This window comes from Thunnus maccoyii, chromosome 14 (assembly GCF_910596095.1).
Source record: "Thunnus maccoyii chromosome 14, fThuMac1.1, whole genome shotgun sequence".
NCBI lineage: Eukaryota > Metazoa > Chordata > Actinopteri > Scombriformes > Scombridae > Thunnus > Thunnus maccoyii.
Window position 1 is genome coordinate 13,787,436 of NC_056546.1, and position 19,114 is coordinate 13,806,549.

The following is a 19,114-nucleotide window of genomic DNA, read 5'->3' on the forward strand; positions in this document are numbered from 1 at the left end:
TCACTCTTTGTAGGTGGGCCTATTAGAAATGGAATGTGTGAGATATTAGTCCTTTGCTCACATTTCTCAGCCAAGCCAGAGGACAAAAGTGTTTGCTCTGCTCCATGTCTACATTACACAGACACTCCTGCCTGAGGTTGACCTAAGATTAACCTCTGCAAGAGTAACCTCCAGCTCAAGGGTCAATGGGTCGACGTCATTGAGCAGGAAATCATTATGATAGAGCAGGGGTCTGGTTTGCACACAGACAGGGTGCAGTAAGAACTTTAGTGTGTATATCCTTAAGAAAGGTAATGAAGCTGCTTACACACAAAAGCACACCCACACATTAGCACAGTAAACTCATGCATACTGGTCCACATCTCCAGCGAAGCTTGGTCATGATTTCACAGTGATGTCAGGGGAGAGGAATGTCAGTTTGATCACATATCAACCATTAATAACTTTCCTTGTGGGGAAATACTGATATGAAATTAATCTTAAGGCTGTAAAAGAAAATATTTTAAAACAATAAAACAAAGAAAATGCTTTACAACAACTATACTTATATAATTTATAATGCACAATTGTGTGCTTTTATTAATCATATTGTTCACAAAACCTTTGTTTTAACCCATCTTTGGGTTAGGGTTAGTATTAGGGTTGGGCATGTAGTGATTATAATTAAATATACAGTAACTAATAGTAAGCTAATTCAATGCAATGTCTTCCTAAGTGACAAAAAAAATGTATGTGTCACATGCATATGTAAGGAGTCCACAGCAGCTGTACCACCATGTATGCACATCTGGAGAAATACGTTATGACCACAAGTTTGGTACCAACAGCATGCTCATATGTTCTGAATCAAAGCTACAGAATAGCAAGAAAAGTGAAACGTCTTTTCTTTATTGATGCCCGTCATCTTGTCACAGCCAGCTTTCCTCAGATCTTTACAGATGGTCTTTAGTGAGCTACGGCTTTGAATACTAGATTCACTGTTTGTAATTCTGACGAAAATGCATCTTGCATGATCAAATGTCACAGGAACACCTAAGTCCTTGACCCTTTTGGAGTAAGAACGATGGAATTTAGATCTCCAAAGTCAGACAGCAAGGAGGTTATTCCCTACATACTGGTTATATTTTTTATCTTCAGCTGCACAGTCTTTGCTGTTATGGTGTACTGGTTATGCTGGGATTAGAATGAGAATCATGTACTGTCAACTTTCAATACTTTGATGGCTGGAGTTGCTGAAAGGATCCTTGACATCACATTGCAATTGTTTCCCTTTCTTATAAGTCTACAGGGTGGGCAGCAGTTAACAAAGAATCCAGTAATGTGGGACATACAATATGAAAGTACTGTTGACAGTCTACCTCAGAGCACTTACATCCTTTTCATTTGAAATCAAAGCTTCAATGGGCAAGAAGCTGCTGCCTGGTACAAGGACTTAGCTCTATGCAGGTATTCATCAAAGCATCATTGTGAAATTGAGTCAAAACATAATTGAGCAATGTCCTTCTGCTGACTGAACGTACGCACAGGAAGTGCAGTCCACAAGGTACTGATTTAAGTTTAGTCAGTTCAATAGAGGTAAATATTCCTCTGTGGGTCGAGGTCTTCATCTTAGATTTTTTAGATGCTGAGTTTGTATACTCCCACTGGGCCCCATATGCAGAGACTCCTGAGTCCAGATGTAGATTTGGAGCTTAGTCTGTTAGACTGCAGTAAAGCTCAACCAACCAAGCTTCAGACTAATAAGAGGTTGAAATATAAATGCAAACAGTATATGATAAAATACATGGAAAGTTGAGAAACTTGAGATTTGGCTGTACGAGGAGTAAAATGATGTTTTAAACTGTGATGATGCTATGGAGATGGTGGATTTATGTGTATTTTTATTGGAATTATTCATACTCCTGTCTTTGCCCTTGATTAAAATTGAAATAAAATTTTAAAAAACTGCCCTTGACCAATGAACTGGCCTATAACTGGAGCTGGTCCCCGGGCGCTGTGCTGCAGCTGTTCCTAAATAGTTTAGATGTATCAAGTGTAGAGGACGAATTTCACCATGGGCATTAATAAAGTGTTACTTACTTTTTACCACTCACTAAAAATACAATACAAAGCAAAGTCACATTGCAGACAGGGCAATAAAAGATATTTTTCAGTGAACAAGCACTCCAACAAAACACCTTAAAGCAAACTAATGTTGAAATGATAAGCAATATACCCTCACCTTGTTACAAACAACACAAATTCCTAGTTTTAAATCTGCATAATTGTCAAACTAACACTGCAGTTATGAAAAAATGATAGATGACTAAAGCTTTTATTTTAATTTTAGATCTGGCCGGTGGCATCCATTATCATAAAGGAAATTTAAGCTCCATAATTTAACATTCTCTGCATGTACTCGATCATAAACTGTGACTGGAAGTGCTGATTAGGACCCCAGGATGTAAGATGAATTCTAAGTATATGAAAAACAAACTGCTATTATCACAAATGCATTACAATGACTATTTTTCTTAATTTGTCTCTAACTTTCCTCACAAGTTCCTTTTTGTTGCGTTCAGCATCTAAACCTCTGAAACAACTTCAAAAGGGTACAGCGTTATCTGAATGAGCTGTTCATTACTTGTCTGTTACTGGAAGTTAGCATCACTTTGAACAGAATAAGTTTAAAATCATTCACTGTAGCAATGGTCAAATTATTGAGCACATATTAAAGTAATTTCAGTTGACTTCAAACAATCAGGTGTCAGAGAACTACGTAATTACACTCTTTTGATACCAATGTTTCAATTTTAAGATTACAAATGAAGACATTCTTCCATCTCATCACACTACCCTCTAGCTGAGAACTTTCCACATTGTATAGATAAAAGACGTACAGTTCTATGAACAGTATATTTATTATGCTATGCACTATTCACCAATATAAATCATTTATAAATATAAATCTAAAAAGGCAGATCAAGACATTAAAATGAGAGTTAGATATGTTTTTTGCTAATGACTATTTGTGTGTCTGTCTTTACCATTATTATGACAAATCAGCTGTTTATCCTCATATCAGTGTGATGTGAAACTTCTTTCATTCACCGGAAGGGGAAAGAAACATCTTACATATTTCAAGCTTACTATATGGCTCCCTCTTGTGACGGAGCAACATAACATCCTTTTATTTTTGCATTTTTTAAATCTGTGCAGGGACATCTGTTGACCATTAGATGGCAGAAGTAGACGAGGGCTCAGACAATAATAGTGCCTCTCTGCTGGTGCTAATAGTGACTACTGGCAGGGACAACAGTAAAATAAGTCTTAATCATGTTTCATGTCGAAGAAAATGTCACCGATTGTATCACTGCATCTCTTATTATTTAAGCAGTTTTCCAATTATTTCCAATCATTCCTTATTTTGCATAGAATATGATGAAAAAGCTCTCCACTACAGGGAAAATACAACTTGTAAACAGTCACTTTCCCAACCAATTTTAACAGATTGTCAAATGCTTCATACAGGGAACAGTTAATGACTGTCAGTAAATGTTTCTTCATCCACCTCGCTCATCGTCATTTTATGGCATCACAAGATAACCTTTTCTGTGATCTCGAGAACTCGTGACACAAAATAACATCAATAAAGTCACTCTAAAACAGTCCAGAACAGATCCTGCAGTAAAGAACTGAGCATTTGGGTGGCTTTTAGACCCCCACATCTCAATTTAAGCTGCACTGGACTGTTTCAGAGACAAGAGGAGGGCCTCACTTTGAAGTGGGATTAACATGTTAGAGGTGGTGGGCCTGGTGTCAGTGGAGAGACCACTCAAGAGGTTATTCTACCACTTTTTTCTCATAGAATGTGTTGGGACAGTGTATCTGCTATATTCAGGGTTTGATGAGTTTAAATTCACATAGGCTTATTAGTAAGAAAACAATAATTCTGACATACTGGTCAGTAAAATAGCAACTTTTAACAAACCTACATTGAACATAAATCAAAGGGATAGAATACAACTTAGACAAAAGTAAACTTGCACCCATTCAAAAGAGCAAGTCTGTAATTACTCCCACTCTGACTTTGATCTGAGTATGACAAATGACTAGGCTGAGAGCCTCGTCTGCCCTGAGACTTGAACTCAGCCGCACTCTCGTGACACCACTGATCCTTACACATTTGTTCTGGGATCAGGTGTCACGTCCCAGAAATCATTATTAATAAAACACAGTGCCTCTCGACCAACATCAATCAATCATCTCTGAGACACGGTAAAGCCTCTGGATCAAGATGGGTCAGCATGGGTGAAAGGCATGAACCACAGCTGCTGAACCCACACAAACACACACACACAGTCTACTGCTGTGGCCGGTGTTTACAACCCACCAGAGGGAAAAGCTTGGTATCTAACAGTTCATGTAACAGAGATGATGTTAATGCTCAGTGATAGCTTATAATTTATAAAGTAAAAAGCGATAGTTACTCTGTGGGAGGGTTGAGGTCCTCTGCCTTGGTCTCAAAGAACTTAAGAACTTCCTCGCTTTGGGAAATGTGGGAGGGAAGCTTCATCAGAGCCTGCAACAAAGGCACAAAATATTTACTGTAGAAGCTCACCTATGTTTTCAAAAGGGCTGTATGGTTTAAAAGGCAATGAGTAACACTTTGTCATTGTACAGTCAGACAGATGAGAAGACCAGGCGGAGATGTGGAGGGTGTGGAGGGGAAGGAAGAAGGTTCTGAGCCCAGAGTGAGGGTTAAAACAAAGGAAAACACACAGGGGTGATATAAAATAACAATCGTCTGTCTCAGCTGCATAAAGTATTCAAAATTCAAAATGACATGCTTGAGCCAACTGCACATGAATCAAAAATCAATCCATATAGAAACAATATTAATAGGAGATCCTGCCTTCTGGTGAGACAGGCTTGTCTTTAAGTGCCCTACCTTCACAGCAAATCTAGTTTAGATCGTCTAAATGAAAACTGCTGCCACACTTGGCAACACACCTGCCCCACATTCCTTTCTCTGACATAATGAATGTAAGGGGGTCATGTAGCCATCTGCACACTGCGCTTTAAGTCTGCTGATTCATTCTTGCTTTCTGGATTATGCTTTACCCCCTGTGCCCCCATTTCCCTCGTTTCCTTTATAGGCTGCCTATTTACATTGGTGACAGGAAATGACCAGTGCAGATAGAGCAGTTGCTTTCCTGTTGAGGCTGGTGGGGGAGATAAATGCTGAGGCCTGGCTTGAAAATGTGGCAAATATGCACAGGGAGAAGAGCACTGACACTGATAAAACACTCTTCCAACCAACAATATGTGGTCAACATTTACTGTCCTAAAAGACCAACCACACATACACACAGAGAGATTAGACTATTACATTATGAGACATACAATCGTTGTCTTACTTTGCAGTAGTTATCCAAGTGCTTCAGTCTTCTGACAGCTACATCCCTTATGTGACTTCTGCGAAACAGGACCTTTCCTGGGGGAAAAACAAAGCACTGTCAGTTATGTGTGTGTCAGTCAGTTAAATGAATCTGCAAAAATATAATAGGAAAAAAAAATAGAACAATACAGACTTTAGATAATCTAACATACTCACATAAGGTCTGTTATTTGGTCTGCTAATGTTTACACCACAAAGGGTGCAGCTTTACCAAATAATTAATTAATATTTTGTCAGTATGATTTCCAGCAGTAGAAAGTAAGGCGTTTCTCTGTATTTTATGGAGCTCACTGTCATCATTACCCATGATATACTCAAGACAAAGCAGCAAACAATGAATACATGTTTTGAATATTTAACAATAGAAGCTTGATTCTAAACAGAAGAACTCCAAAAGTTTTTTTTAGGTCATGCATTAATGAAAGTGGTTGTAAAAAGTTACATAAAGTTACTACTAATCCTCACTCTATTAGCTTTAGGACACCGACTGCCAATATCAGTGTCTAAACACTAAACAGTGAAAAAGTGCGTGCTGCTTGTTGTGTGTAAGGGAATTCAGTTCACCCCATGGTGGGCTTACAGAGAGATCAAAACAGCACTAACCAGACTTGAACAGTACAGCTTGTCTAACAAAGGATCTCTTCACTGCCCTCCTCTGCTCTGACCCACAATGAGTTTATCAGATTAGACAAATCCCTCTCTGCTAGCCTCCTACCTACATGGCAGACAACAAATTGATTTTGCTTGAGTGGAATATGGCAGTTAATAAAACAATGCAACGTGGTAGGTCATGCTACGGAGCTTGTAGGAGTAACAAACATTGGTTGTGCATGAAAATGTCTGAAGGCCTTACTTTTACTTGTACTTACAGGAATTGAATACCGCAGCAACTTAGATAAAGTTAAAATTGATGTGACTGTGTAATGCAGGTTCTGATGTACTGTGTGTGTTTATCACCTGGCAAAAAAGGAATAATCCTCTTTTTAGGGTCCTTCTGGCCTCCGTCAATTGGAAATTTGTCGAGGATTCGCATCTGAAAAAGAAGAGGAAAGATTAAACAGTGCCTCAAACATGAGTTGTGCAGCAAAAATGACAAAAAGCATACTCTTTTTTGCCAATCTAATACTTCAAGCAATTCAGTAAGAAAAAGATAAAAGCCAAAATAAATGGCAAGCGATCATTATCATCTGACCATTAGAGGTTTGACATGACAGGAACTGTCTTTTATCTACCACAAGTTTATCAGTGAAAGTTCAAGTGAAGGAAGCTGAGATGAGAATAGAGACAAAACGAGGTTGCAAATCCTCCAGACACAGACAACCTCCTTGTTACGGTACATGAGTTCAATATGGGGTGTAATTACATATCGTCTGAAAAGCTACTGTGTCGTGCGACTACAAACAGAGTCACTTTGATCTCTTGGGCAGCAGACAAGGTTACATCACCCACACTTATCTGGAAAAACCTCAAAAGCAAGTTCCACTTAAAGAGCTTAAAAAGCCATCAAAGTAGATAATTAACACTTTGATGTGAGCAAAAATTACACTTGATATATCTGTCTATGATCGACCTACTGAGAGATATAGGGTTAAACCAAAAAAATAAACAGAACGCATGCTGTGTGAAGTCCTTTATGATGACAGCATGCAACTATTTTCTTCCAAGTGTAGCAGTTTGTAATTGTTTCAGCATGTGTCTGTTCAGATACATGTATACAGTATGCATGCATCTGTCCCATGTGTACAAGGAACATGTGTTCTGTTGTATATGATGTATGAGCATGTTTAGTTGCGTGCTGAAAAAGCATGAATTGCAAATGTGTTAAGTATGTGTCTGTATGTGTTTGTATCACGGACAAGAGTTTTTAGTTTCCTCTTTGAATAAATCAAAGCAATACCATGAACACATATGAGAGCTTCCTACAGTAACAGCAAGCTCAAAATACAGACGTGGCCCCGTTCTGCTTTGCCTTGTTCCAGATGTGCTCGGTTAAACAGCAAAGGCTGTGAGCGTCAAGCTTAAGCACACTCAACTGGGAGGAGGAGACTGGGAGACTAGTCTCGGTCTAGACCGAGCCAAAAAGAACCAGGTGGACAAACAGAACCCAGCTTGGAGGGTAAAGTTGGATCCACTCTGTCTGGGCCTGTAGGAGTTGTTTGTAGGACTTCTCGAGTAAGAGGTGGTTTGGTTTCTCTTCTTGTGGTTCTTTCTTTTTTGTACTCATCTGCTGCCTCTGCTAAATCTCTACATTTCTCTCAGGGCATGGCATTTCCCCCCTGCTCTGAAATATAGACAGCTAACGAGAAATGGTTTCCTTTGAGGAGGACAGTCATTGTTATTGTGCTTTAAGGGAAAAGTAAAATGTTGAGTTTAAAGAACAGTTCTGGTTAACCACACCTGTCTGAATAGGCAGAAATGCACATAAACAGTAATATTTCTGATTTTACTAAGATTAGAGTTTTTTGCTTCTTACACAGAAAAGTCAAGACATCAAATATGTATATAAACCAGACTGTTTTTCTTTTGGACACTATAGCAATAACATAATTTTACAGCAAGAGCTATAATTTCAACAAAAAAAAAAATCACAGTTTTTCTAACACTGGCAATTTTATTGTTTGTCTTACACACTGAGCTGCACACTCATCAGCTCACCAGCTGGATGTAGCAGTATACTCCCTCTAAGATGGGAGTGTTCACTCAATACCTTTGGAAACAACCACGGGTGACACAGAGACCTAACATCCAGAAGCGATGATGACATCATCCCCCGGGACCTGCCTGGATACACTCACAGCTTTACAGGACAGGTGTGAAAGGCGTTTCTATGGCAACAGCTGAACAACTTGGAACGAAACTCCCAGGGAAAACATTTCTCACATTTCATATACCTTTAATTCAGAGGCTTCGGGGACTTGGCCCACAGATGCTGTAACTACACTACAGTATATTGCTTTCCTAAACTCTGCACAGGATAATTCAGCGTACTAAGCTGCAGTGTCAGCCAAGTGTTCCCACTGGGAAAAATGAACATGTCGATGTAGCAACAGGTGCTATGATGTAATCACTACTACCCTCTCTTTTCTACATACTTAATAATGAGTGTTGTGAATAAATGCCAGAGGAAGAAACACTCAATCGTCAAGTATACCTCTATTTTGGCATTATGACATTGTGAACACGAATTATGGTGACAAGAAAAAACCCAAACAGCTTCTGTATACTGTAATAATCATCATTCATTTGGAGCATTTAAAATGTAATTGCGCTCACAGGGATGGGAAGGAAGGAACAGACAAAGAGACACTACACTGTGCAACAGACAAAGAAACTGTTCTGAGAGGAATCTCTGACAGAAGGAATTTGGAGGAATGTTTGAGTGGGACAACGATCTGATTCCATCTCTGGGTTTTGTTTTGACATCTGCTTGACAGTTGTTTACAGCAGAGCTATTGTAGTGCAACAACCCTCTTGGTCAGAAACTGTTTCACTCACTTACGTGGAGAGAATCACAAATTATTGTGCATGTTTTTACCGCAAATGCATCCTGTCCTTATTATCAGAAACAAGTGAAATCAAGTGATATAAATTCATATTTTGTGCCTCTACTGGTACTCAACAGTTGCTGCAACATTAAAAATTATCATTATAAAGTCTCATCAAATCTTTGGGCTATTGAACTTCAGTTTACTCTCAGGCATTAGTTTGTCTATGTTATATGTCTGCAAAAAAGCCCATGTTTGACAACAGTTTTTGAGGAAAATAACCACGATATACACTCAGCGTGTGTCAGGAAAGTAGGCCAGACAAATTACAATGCGGACGGGGTAGAACTGACCCTGGTCCAATTCCCAAATCCAAAAATAATGACGACTAAGAGATTTTTGGAGACATTTCTGTCCAAAAGGGAAAACCAGGCCAGCTTGCACACTCCACAATCCCCCCTGAGGAATGCTGCGACCCATGTGCTCTGTTCTCTGTGGTTGAAGGGTGTGGATGGGAGAGACCTCACTCCCTTCTATCTGACGGTAAACTCTGTCTGACACACTGACCAATTCTGCTCACGTCAAACATGTGCGGGTGAAAAACATTCCCTTTGACACCAGAAACAGCACTTGGTGGAATTCAGGCTCAGCACTATGTTAACATGAAAACAAATGGATCTAAAACTGGGAATCAATGTGCTTCACTCTGCCCAAGCATTACAAAGACCACACCTCACTTAAGGTCAGCAGAAAAGAAGAGAGGAGAAGAATCAGATAAAAAAGGAGATGGGCTCCTCATAATTTATGATAATTGCTTCCCAGAGGAGTAGTTATGAGTTATGTAGAGTGCACCAGAGAGGTTTGAAACATTAGCAGTGAGTGCACTTTTGGATATCCATTTGGCAATGAAAATGGATATTTCATCTTTAAAAGTCAAACAGCAAGGCTGCCTGTTGTTGATGAGGAGTTTTATATGACCAACTATACAGTGCTGACTGATGTTAGACATAATATGAATTATCGGCCACTGCTTAAAGGCATTGTTCTGTGACCTCACTTAGCTTTTCATTCTGAATTAATTGTTATCAGATGAGATCATGGTCACATTTGTTGGGCTCAGGGTGTCAAATGCATTTTTTTCTCAATCAGCTTCTAGTGAACATAAAACAAGCTATTGTGCTACAAAGACAGAGAACTGTGCAGAGCTTGGAAATATTGTAGGTGTCAGCTGGCAGGCACACAAGCAAAAGCTCAGTTTCTGCTTTGAGAAAAGACAAATATTTAAATACATCACCACAAAATGGGAAACTCAAGGCACTAGAAAAGCGAGTCAGTAAACCACCATTGCACACCATTATAGAAGTCATATAAAAACAAGGGAAACATGCCCCAGTGAAATAACTGTCTTATCTAAACTTCCAAGTGAATGTATCTTTCTTTCAGTGGCAACCCCCAACCCTTTCCTGATCACAACTTCCTACTAATTTCATCCAGTGCATTCTGGGATTGGACCATGCATTTCCTAAACTACATCCTTCTTCTGTCGGAAGCTTGCTGCAAATCTCACTGGTTGATTTTGTTTCCAAAAAAAATAAAAATGTATGTAATTATTCAGTATTTCTAAAAATTGGATATTTTGAAGAACATACTGACTACTTTCCTGTAAGGACAAATAAAACACACCATCTCCACCCATTTCTCATGGACAGCTGCAGTCTGCTGTTCTCAAACACACCCCGGCAGCAGGGATCTATGGACAAGACTAATGTTTACAGAGACAGGAGAGAAGCTCTGTTTCCATCGAACAGACCAGGGCAGAATTTTCCTGGCTATTAGCAAGAGACCAGAGAACAAAGGGTTTCCTCTGCTGCCTTCGACAGAGCCAGCCCACCAGAGCCACACGCTGCAGAGTGCAGTCTGGCTAAAAGGGTTATCAGAGAAGAGACAAGAAAAATGCTTGATAAGGTAAACAGTAACTTAGGTTTAAACCCCTCATATTGATACTTAGGCTACTTAAATGTTTGGATTTGTTAGCTTTTCCAACAACCACGCAATAATAAAGACTATTTAGTCCTGTGTAGTTGAAATGTAAACTTGAGTCTGTGTTAGTAAATGCAGAAATTTCACTGAAGGCAATAAGATCCCCCAGAACTTAAGACTGTAATGGCCCCATGCTGCATTCTGCATTCTGACTGAGGTTGTGTTCTCTTCCTGCTTCTTCACTTGAATGAATATGATGCATCTGCTGACTGGATTTCCCCCATTTCCCTGTTTCCAAGCAGGCTCCAGTAGTCTTAAATGAGACCTTTCACTAAGCATACTGCCTTCCATCAGCTGAACAGAAAGTCGTGACCAAAAGGTCAAACTGACCGCAGAGTTTAATGTGGCTGGTTGGCAACATGAACAAAATATATTCAAGCCATTCTCAACACACAATTAAATTAAAACTTAATTGCTTTTGAGAGACCTCCCATGTAAATGTGAATTAAAGCTGCTCATGTATTTGTGTAGAAGTGTTAAGTTATTTTGCCAGTGAAACATACCTGTAGGTCAAAGAATTTGCTGTATCTCCTGTAGATGATATGAGAAGTGGAGTCTGAGTATGTCACGTTGATAAGGTACACCTATTGAGAAAAGCACAAACAAGAAGCCCATTAAAAACAAAGTCACTTTGTCAAAGACACCACAGCATCGCTTTAGCTCGACTCACCCTAATGACACAAAGTGCATTCCCTCTTGCCTTAACTTCAAGAGGTCGTCAAAGGTCAAATAAACTCATTAAGTTCGTCTGTTTCAGTCACACATTGGAAAGCCATCAGGGGTCATCGAGAGGGCCAATGGATTTCAAGCGTTATGTCATTTTTTTAAAAAACATTTATAATGAATTACATTTGTAATGTGACTGATTTCAGTGATTAAAAATACTACTACTTACTAAGTATGTCTGAATTTTACTAATAACTCTATAGTATTATAATAGCGAGAGGCTGTGAGACTCTCATTTCACATGATTTGCTCTTATGAAATGCATTTTAGTTCCTTGTATACTCCTCAACATCACAACTTTGAATTTCATTTTTTATAACGTCCAGCTGAGTCCGCTGCCTGAGGACACAAATGATGTTCCTATTGTGTCAACGACTTCATGCACTTACATTTGTCACCAGGAGTAATGACATGGAAGAAGTGTTTACTCATACAGAAGCTGAAATGGGAATATCATTTCCTTGGCAGACATCAGTCATTTCAGAACAAAACACTGTTGCCGGACATTTTCCCAAAATAAATTCTCTATTTGCCTCAACAATAAAGAGCCCACAAACAATTGTGTACGCCCTGAGGTTCGGAAACAGATGGCTGAACCTAATGCATTTCCATCTAAGTGCATGGCATTGAGTGTTTACAAAAGCTGCATTTACACATATGGTGGCAATCCGCAAGGACATCAGTTACCAGTTTGAAATGCAGTCTTCATTGGGCACACATTTTATTACAGAAAGAGTGTGCAGTGGGGCAGAACAAGTTCTCTAGCAGTTCACTAATTAGATACAGACACAGCATGACCAAACACTGAATTTAGGCAACAGCATGGCTAAAGGTGAGGGTGTGTGAGGCCAAGCTACACCCCAAAAGAACCATGAACCATGTTTATGTCTGAACATGACAAGAATACTTGAGATAAACACATTACCGTGAGTTCATTAGTGTATAATTATAAAGTAATGCAACCAATAGTAGTAACATCAGGAATTGATTATGATGGTTGCAACCAACATTACTGATACCTCATGGGCCTACTGTAAAAGGATTACAGTCTTTATAGCGGATTCAAAACAAGTTAACAGCACAAATTAATGCATATTTAAGACTCTGTGTGGGCTCATCTGCCCTAAATTACCACGACTGGTGGTCAAATATAGCTGACAGGCACACTTTTATTCTAATTACTAGAGTCTGTATTTAACAAGGAGTTAATGCAGTATATTGCACGCACTAAAGACTTGCCTTTGAATCCCACTCTGGCAGTGTGTGTAAACAAGGATTAGTTGCCATGCACTCTCTGGCTCCAGTGCCATGAGTCCCTGGAAGGAAGTCACACTTGAACCGTGGGGACAAAAGACAAAGGGTTGCTTCTTTCCTCTCTCAAACCGGATAAGCATTTTCAGTTGCTTAGCTCATAGATAATGAGATTTTATTTTTTTCTTCCTCTTCTTCCCTCGTGGGGACTTCCCAGTCACTACCCTCACTTCCAGCTTCCATCCCAAGGGAAAGTCTGTGCCCGACACTTAGTGGCTTTGGGGAGCTCCACTCAGCAGGAGATGGATGATGCAATTGATCCTAACTCTCAGGTTGATTAATCCAATTGTAACTGATGGACTAATTGATTTTTGCAGTCCCGCTGAGACATGTCTCGTGGCTCATTGGATTTGATTACTCAAGTCAGTAAGATGACACCAAGATCAGACCATGCAGTCAAACTAGACTTAAGAGTCTACAGTCATTCTAGCGGCTCTGTGAGGCTGTACTACGCACAGCAGTACTTTGTGCTAAATGCTATGGTCAGAATGCCAACATTCTGGTGTTTGGCAGACATAATATGCACGACATCTTACTTTAACTAACAACTAAGTGGTGAACGTCGTAAACATCTTCCACAGAGATTAAGAACACAGAGCCCAACACTACTGTTTGCCAGCAAAACAGATCAATTATGTATCTGCCGGCAAACTGGACTATACCTCACAAGTCTTTGAGACTTTTTCTCTGAAAAATGATAGTGATGCAAGGCCAGCCTGAATCAGCAGCCTTCAACCATGTATTTATTCCTCACAAGTCACTGTACAAAAGCACCCACCATGGTATTAAAATCAAGGGCTCTAACCAGGCCATTAGACGCATGTACTGCAGCAAATGTAGTGTAACTAAGGGATGTTTCTCTCTTGGAATACAGGACATTTTAACCCATTACTTTCACTGATTGTGCAGTTTATCATTTAGTATCTTATCTTCTGTCTTTATGTCTTTATGCCAAGCTATGTTAGCAGTCTCCTGGCTTTGAAAGCAAGAAAATTAATAAATCTATTTCCCAAACTGTTAAACTACTGCTTTAACTATATTCATGATCGAAAAGTCCCCAAAAGAGTGTCAAACATCATCAATCTAAAGACCTGACATTTCTGTGTTGCATATCGGTGGGATGTGTAGCACAGAAACATCACAACAATGAATGTTTGGCAGTCATGGACTTACAGTGAGTGACATGTGCATACAAGCATACTCTTCCTCGAACGGATGGAAAGAAACTGTCCGTATGATTGCTTCCTGCTAAATGGTGACAATGACGTTTATCTCCAAAGCATCAAGGACCATGATGGAAGCAAAAACCTCTTTAATGGTCATCTGATTAAGTATGCAAGTCCCATTAGATGGGCTGGGAGCAAGTATTTTATTTCAGTTCAGGTACAGAAGTCAAACTCATATCCCCCTTACTGTGGTGGTGGGGGGCTTCCTCTTGTCTGGCTACACAGCTGTGGTCATATATAAGATGTCTCAGTCCATTACTATTGTTCCCATTGATGATGTTTACAAGGGGATGTGTTAACCCAAAGCAAGACTCACTCTTGTTTCTCATAAGATGCTGAGATGGTACATTCTTCCCACAACCCTTCCCACAAAATAGACAAATATGTCTATTGGTACACAGATTCTTTCCAGCTAACATGCATGTTATGTGGAACAGAATACATGACCTTAATCTGAAATGCGGTACCTTGAAGAAATGGCTTTGACGGTACCAAACTGTAACTTGCAGATGGTAATAGAGCTTTTTGGCACTTTGCTTCCTTCTCTTGCTTTTAGTTTTGTAAGTGCAAGCATGACCTCGTACATTCTCTCTTAAGAAAGGGTGTGAACTGTTTTTCTACAACTGCTCTTCTGCAGCTTTTTTATTAGGCATCAGCACAGTCCAACCTTTTTTCTTTTTTTTTGCATCTTCATGCCATTTTTGTGGTCAGACAGTCAGCCAGACACAAATGTAGGGAGTTGGAGAACCTTGTACCCTGGTACATAGTAGTTTCTGTACAACATTTGATGAAGATCACAGACAGTAACGATGTAGGAATGTCTGTGGACTTTTCTCTTTAATGGTGATATGTGGGGGACTGTTGTGTATTACATATTTAAATGGTTGCTGTCAGTTTGGTGTTGTGTAAGTGTTGTGACAAGGCTGGGTATTGATTTGCAATACTTTTGACTACGGACTGAATCATGTGTCCTCATTAAATACTGTAGTCTCAACAAGACTTTGGGTGTTTCAAAACCTATGGTTGGTTTGCTCTGTTGTGAATCAGTGATTAAGTTGGTAAACTTGTTGTGTTAACATCAAAATGCTAACATGTTGATCTTTAGAAGGTTTTGTGTTAAGGGCTGAAACGAATAGTTAATTAGTCTTATGACAGAAAATTAATCTGCAACTATTGTTCCGGTCATTTTTCAAGCAAAAAATCCAAAAATTAGCAAATTCCAGTTTCTCAAATGTGAGGATTTGCTGGTCTTATGATGGTAAATTAAACCTCTTGTGTGAGTTGACTGGACAAAACAAGCAATTTGAATACTGTGATCTGGGAAATTATCATGGAAACTCTTTATTATACAGATAAATCAATGGTGAAAATAAGTTGGTGCAGCCCTAATGTATACCAAATTCACCATCTTGGACAAAACACAAAATACAGCTGAGGCTGATGAATGTCATTAGTTATGCAAATATGCTGTCATAAAGCAAAGTATTGGACAAATCCACACTTAAACCTAATAATGGCACTGGAAGAAAAATCAGACATTCACCAATGTTGTTACAATTAATGCTGTGTATCAAACGCCATGGCAATCCATTATACTAACATTACACCAAAAAACTCAGTGAACCTCAGTGGCGCTAGAGAGGAAAATCACAGGATTAAGTCAGGGGACAACAATAGTTACTGCAGTTCACCCTGAACCAAAGTGGTGAAACGACCAACAGACCAACATTGTCATCCATAGAGCAAATACAGGCAAAGAAAACTGCAGCAATGATTTGCAATGTGGAGCCTACATTTATATACTTAATAGCTACTTGAACAACATGATGGCAGAAACGCAGAACTAAGAGGCAATAACTTACATAGTGTTTGGAGGGATTTCTCCTCTTCTGAACATCCACAACATTGACGTCCAGGACTGTGCGGAGCTGCATCTTGACAGATCAAGAAGGATTTTCACCAAGAAATACTCTTAATGCTACAAAAGAGGATGTTCGTCCATGAAAACGATATTAAGTATCAAAAACCATAAGGGAAGTCATTGTCTTGTGAGGACACTACGACGAAAGCAAAGTTTGTAGAGAGAGATGGGAGGGGGAAAAAAGACTCCGCAGTCAGGTTTTGCGTGCGTCCATGGTATGATGGTGTCAGGCGGTCTCGGGGTTTCTGAACTCCCTGTGAAACATGACAACGCAATAAAACTGAGGTTTTAATCAGTCTTCTCCTCCCTCAAGAGGGGCTGGACTGCGGCAGCAAAGTATAAGGACAGGAAGGCAAGTCAGTATGTGCGGGGCGGTCCCGCTTCAGCTGGCCGGACACTCTTAAGGACCTTTTAAAAGAGTGAAGTCAGACTGTTTAGGACATGAAAACTATGGAGAGTTTAGAGATAAGTGTGGACAGGCTACACGAGAAAGATCACACTTTCCTGTGCATAAACACTGGATGGAACAGATAATATATTGCTGCCTTCAATGTCCCTGTGAATTTTCTATACAGGCCAACAAACTTTTCTTGTGGGTTACTTTCATTCAGAAAATTTAGATGCACAGCTGCGGATGGGAAATCATAAGCACTGATGCTTGAAATTTTAATAGCCTACGTATTTTATTTTATTTTTTACAATAAATACCAATTAGCTCACTGTGTGTAGATGTTATCTTTTTAACTTAAAGAAATGTAGCTTAGATCTTAATACGGATGCACAAAATGCGTTACCTACAGCTTTATAGAAACATACCATTTGTTTACTCGGCTGACAATCACATAACATAATTTACAGTCTACTTTGACGTTAATTTCAAAGTGACATTAGGAATTCCGACTGCACTTAAACACAGCATGTGTTGAATCTGCTCACACAGTGAAAAAGGTAAAAAAGACAATAACAGTCAGCATCTGTCCACATGGGGGCGCTACACAACACAATAATTCGCCTCTACTTTTTTCAAATGTAAAAATGGGACTAGCAGTGGTGCACTTGAAGGCTTATTTCAGTGGTTCTCAAAGTGGGGCCCGGGGACCCCAAGGGGTCGTTGAGAGGGTTCCAGGAGGTCCCCAGCAAAAAAGGGGAATCATATATATTGACTATAATTGTGTGACTATTTTGGTCATGGGTTTCATACACTTTCTGCAATAAAACATCTAAAAGCAAAAATCTTATCAGATGGAGGACTCAGGGACAAAATCTTATCAAACGGGGGTCCATGGTCTAATTTGTGCCCTTGACATAAAAATGTTTGAGAACCATTGGTTTATTTTGTGCTCTGCAGTGATGGAAGTAAAGTTAATTTCCTTAAATACTTTACTTAAGCAAAATTCTGAGGTACTTGTGTTTTATTGAGTATTTCATGCCACTTTAGACTTCTACTCAGAGGGAATGTTTTACCCCACTATGTTTATTTGACAGTTATAGTTATTAGTAGCTGAATCAGGCTTTACACTCTGCGATCATCATGTAAACAATATATAAAGTAGTTTAAATAAGCGCCAACTCGACCAGCTAAACACCAAAATGCTGCTTATGTGTTAGTATCTGTACATCTGTAAAATAATCCAACAGTATAATATACTGTAATGATGATATCATGATATAACACTCTGCTAATAAATCAACTTTAAATTAAGTGTCTATTGTAGCTGTGGCCTTTTTTAAATAAGGCTATAATGGAGTACTTTCATATGGTATCACTTACTTAAGGATCTGAATACTTCTCTGAACTTGGATTTTAATGTGTTCAGTGTCAAATTATTTACTGAGTTAAGATGAGATGTTAAAGATGAGACACCAAAACTAAAAAATTAGTTTTCAATTTTACAATGACTTAATTCAACCTCGATTTATAGTGAGCTATATAGCATCTTTTATGACACATGAATATTGTTTTATCTTGGATAGTGTAGACCTATTGATATTTGTAACCTTGCAGGCGTGCCTACTTTTGCTGTGAAATATGGAACAAAATCCTGACTACACCTAGTAATAATCATAATCCTCTACAATTTAACAATGATATATGTATGTATGAAATATGTAGGCCTATATCTGTGATACAGCGATACTATACTATACAATAAATAAATATTTCCCCGAATTTGAACCTCTTACTTTTACCCCTTATCTTGAAATAAGATTTCAGTGGCATGAGACAACTTAAAGTAACTTTAACAAGAGTCTTAATGATGATAGGGTGATATTGGGGAGAGCAGGGGTGATGTTTTTGTTAACTTCATTTCTAATATTTTGCCCCTCTTATGTATTTTAATGGAGTGGACAAAATATTGTGAACACTTTTCAATATAACACGCTCCAGTACACCACCACCACCCCCCACTACGACCTCAATAATAAACATAAAGTAGAATTATCACGTTTCTGACAATGTCAACAAAAACTGAAAATGTATAAACTTCATAAATGTAGGATTTATGGCAGAGCTGTTGTATTGGATTGCATTAGATTGCAGAGGTGTAACTTACCTAATGAAGTGGGAGTGTGAATGTGTGTGTGTGTGTGGGTCATTCACTGTCCCTCAGTTTGTGGTATGTTGATACATATTGGGCAGCAAGATATGCCCTGTCTCCTTCTCCTAGGAGTATTTTTAATTTTGAGAGGTCATTAAGCTCTTTGAAATCTGAAATTACAGACCTGAATTTGTTAAAGTAAATGTTCTTTATTTCATTTAATGTTTTGCATCGCCATGTACTAGTCTGCGCCTATCACTTCTCTCCAGATCTGTTTGATTTTGTGCTACGTTTTTTATTTCTTTATTGATACAATAAATAACTGGTAACAAGAAAAAACAAACATTGATCTAGCCATAACCATCTGCTACAGTAATTCACAGAAAGCACAGCACATGACTGCTTTATGATTATGAATTAGCTGA

The 19,114-nt window shown here is 38.9% G+C and overlaps 1 protein-coding gene across 2 annotated transcripts in view; it reads right to left on the minus strand.

Annotated features, from left to right (window-relative positions):
• LOC121911932 (SH3 and PX domain-containing protein 2A-like) overlaps nucleotides 1–17,346 on the minus strand; it is a 50,350-nt gene extending 33,004 nt beyond the window's left edge. For both annotated transcript variants that reach the window (XM_042433890.1, XM_042433889.1), the window contains exons 1-5: nucleotides 16,091–17,346; nucleotides 11,469–11,549; nucleotides 6,398–6,473; nucleotides 5,400–5,476; nucleotides 4,470–4,561 (exon numbers count right to left, since the gene is read on the minus strand). In XM_042433890.1, the coding sequence (XP_042289824.1) occupies nucleotides 4,470–4,561; nucleotides 5,400–5,476; nucleotides 6,398–6,473; nucleotides 11,469–11,549; nucleotides 16,091–16,162 (398 nt within the window). In that variant the 5' untranslated portion in view covers nucleotides 16,163–17,346. The remainder of the gene's footprint in view (nucleotides 1–4,469; nucleotides 4,562–5,399; nucleotides 5,477–6,397; nucleotides 6,474–11,468; nucleotides 11,550–16,090) is intronic.
• Between the last annotated feature and the right edge of the window lie 1,768 nt (nucleotides 17,347–19,114).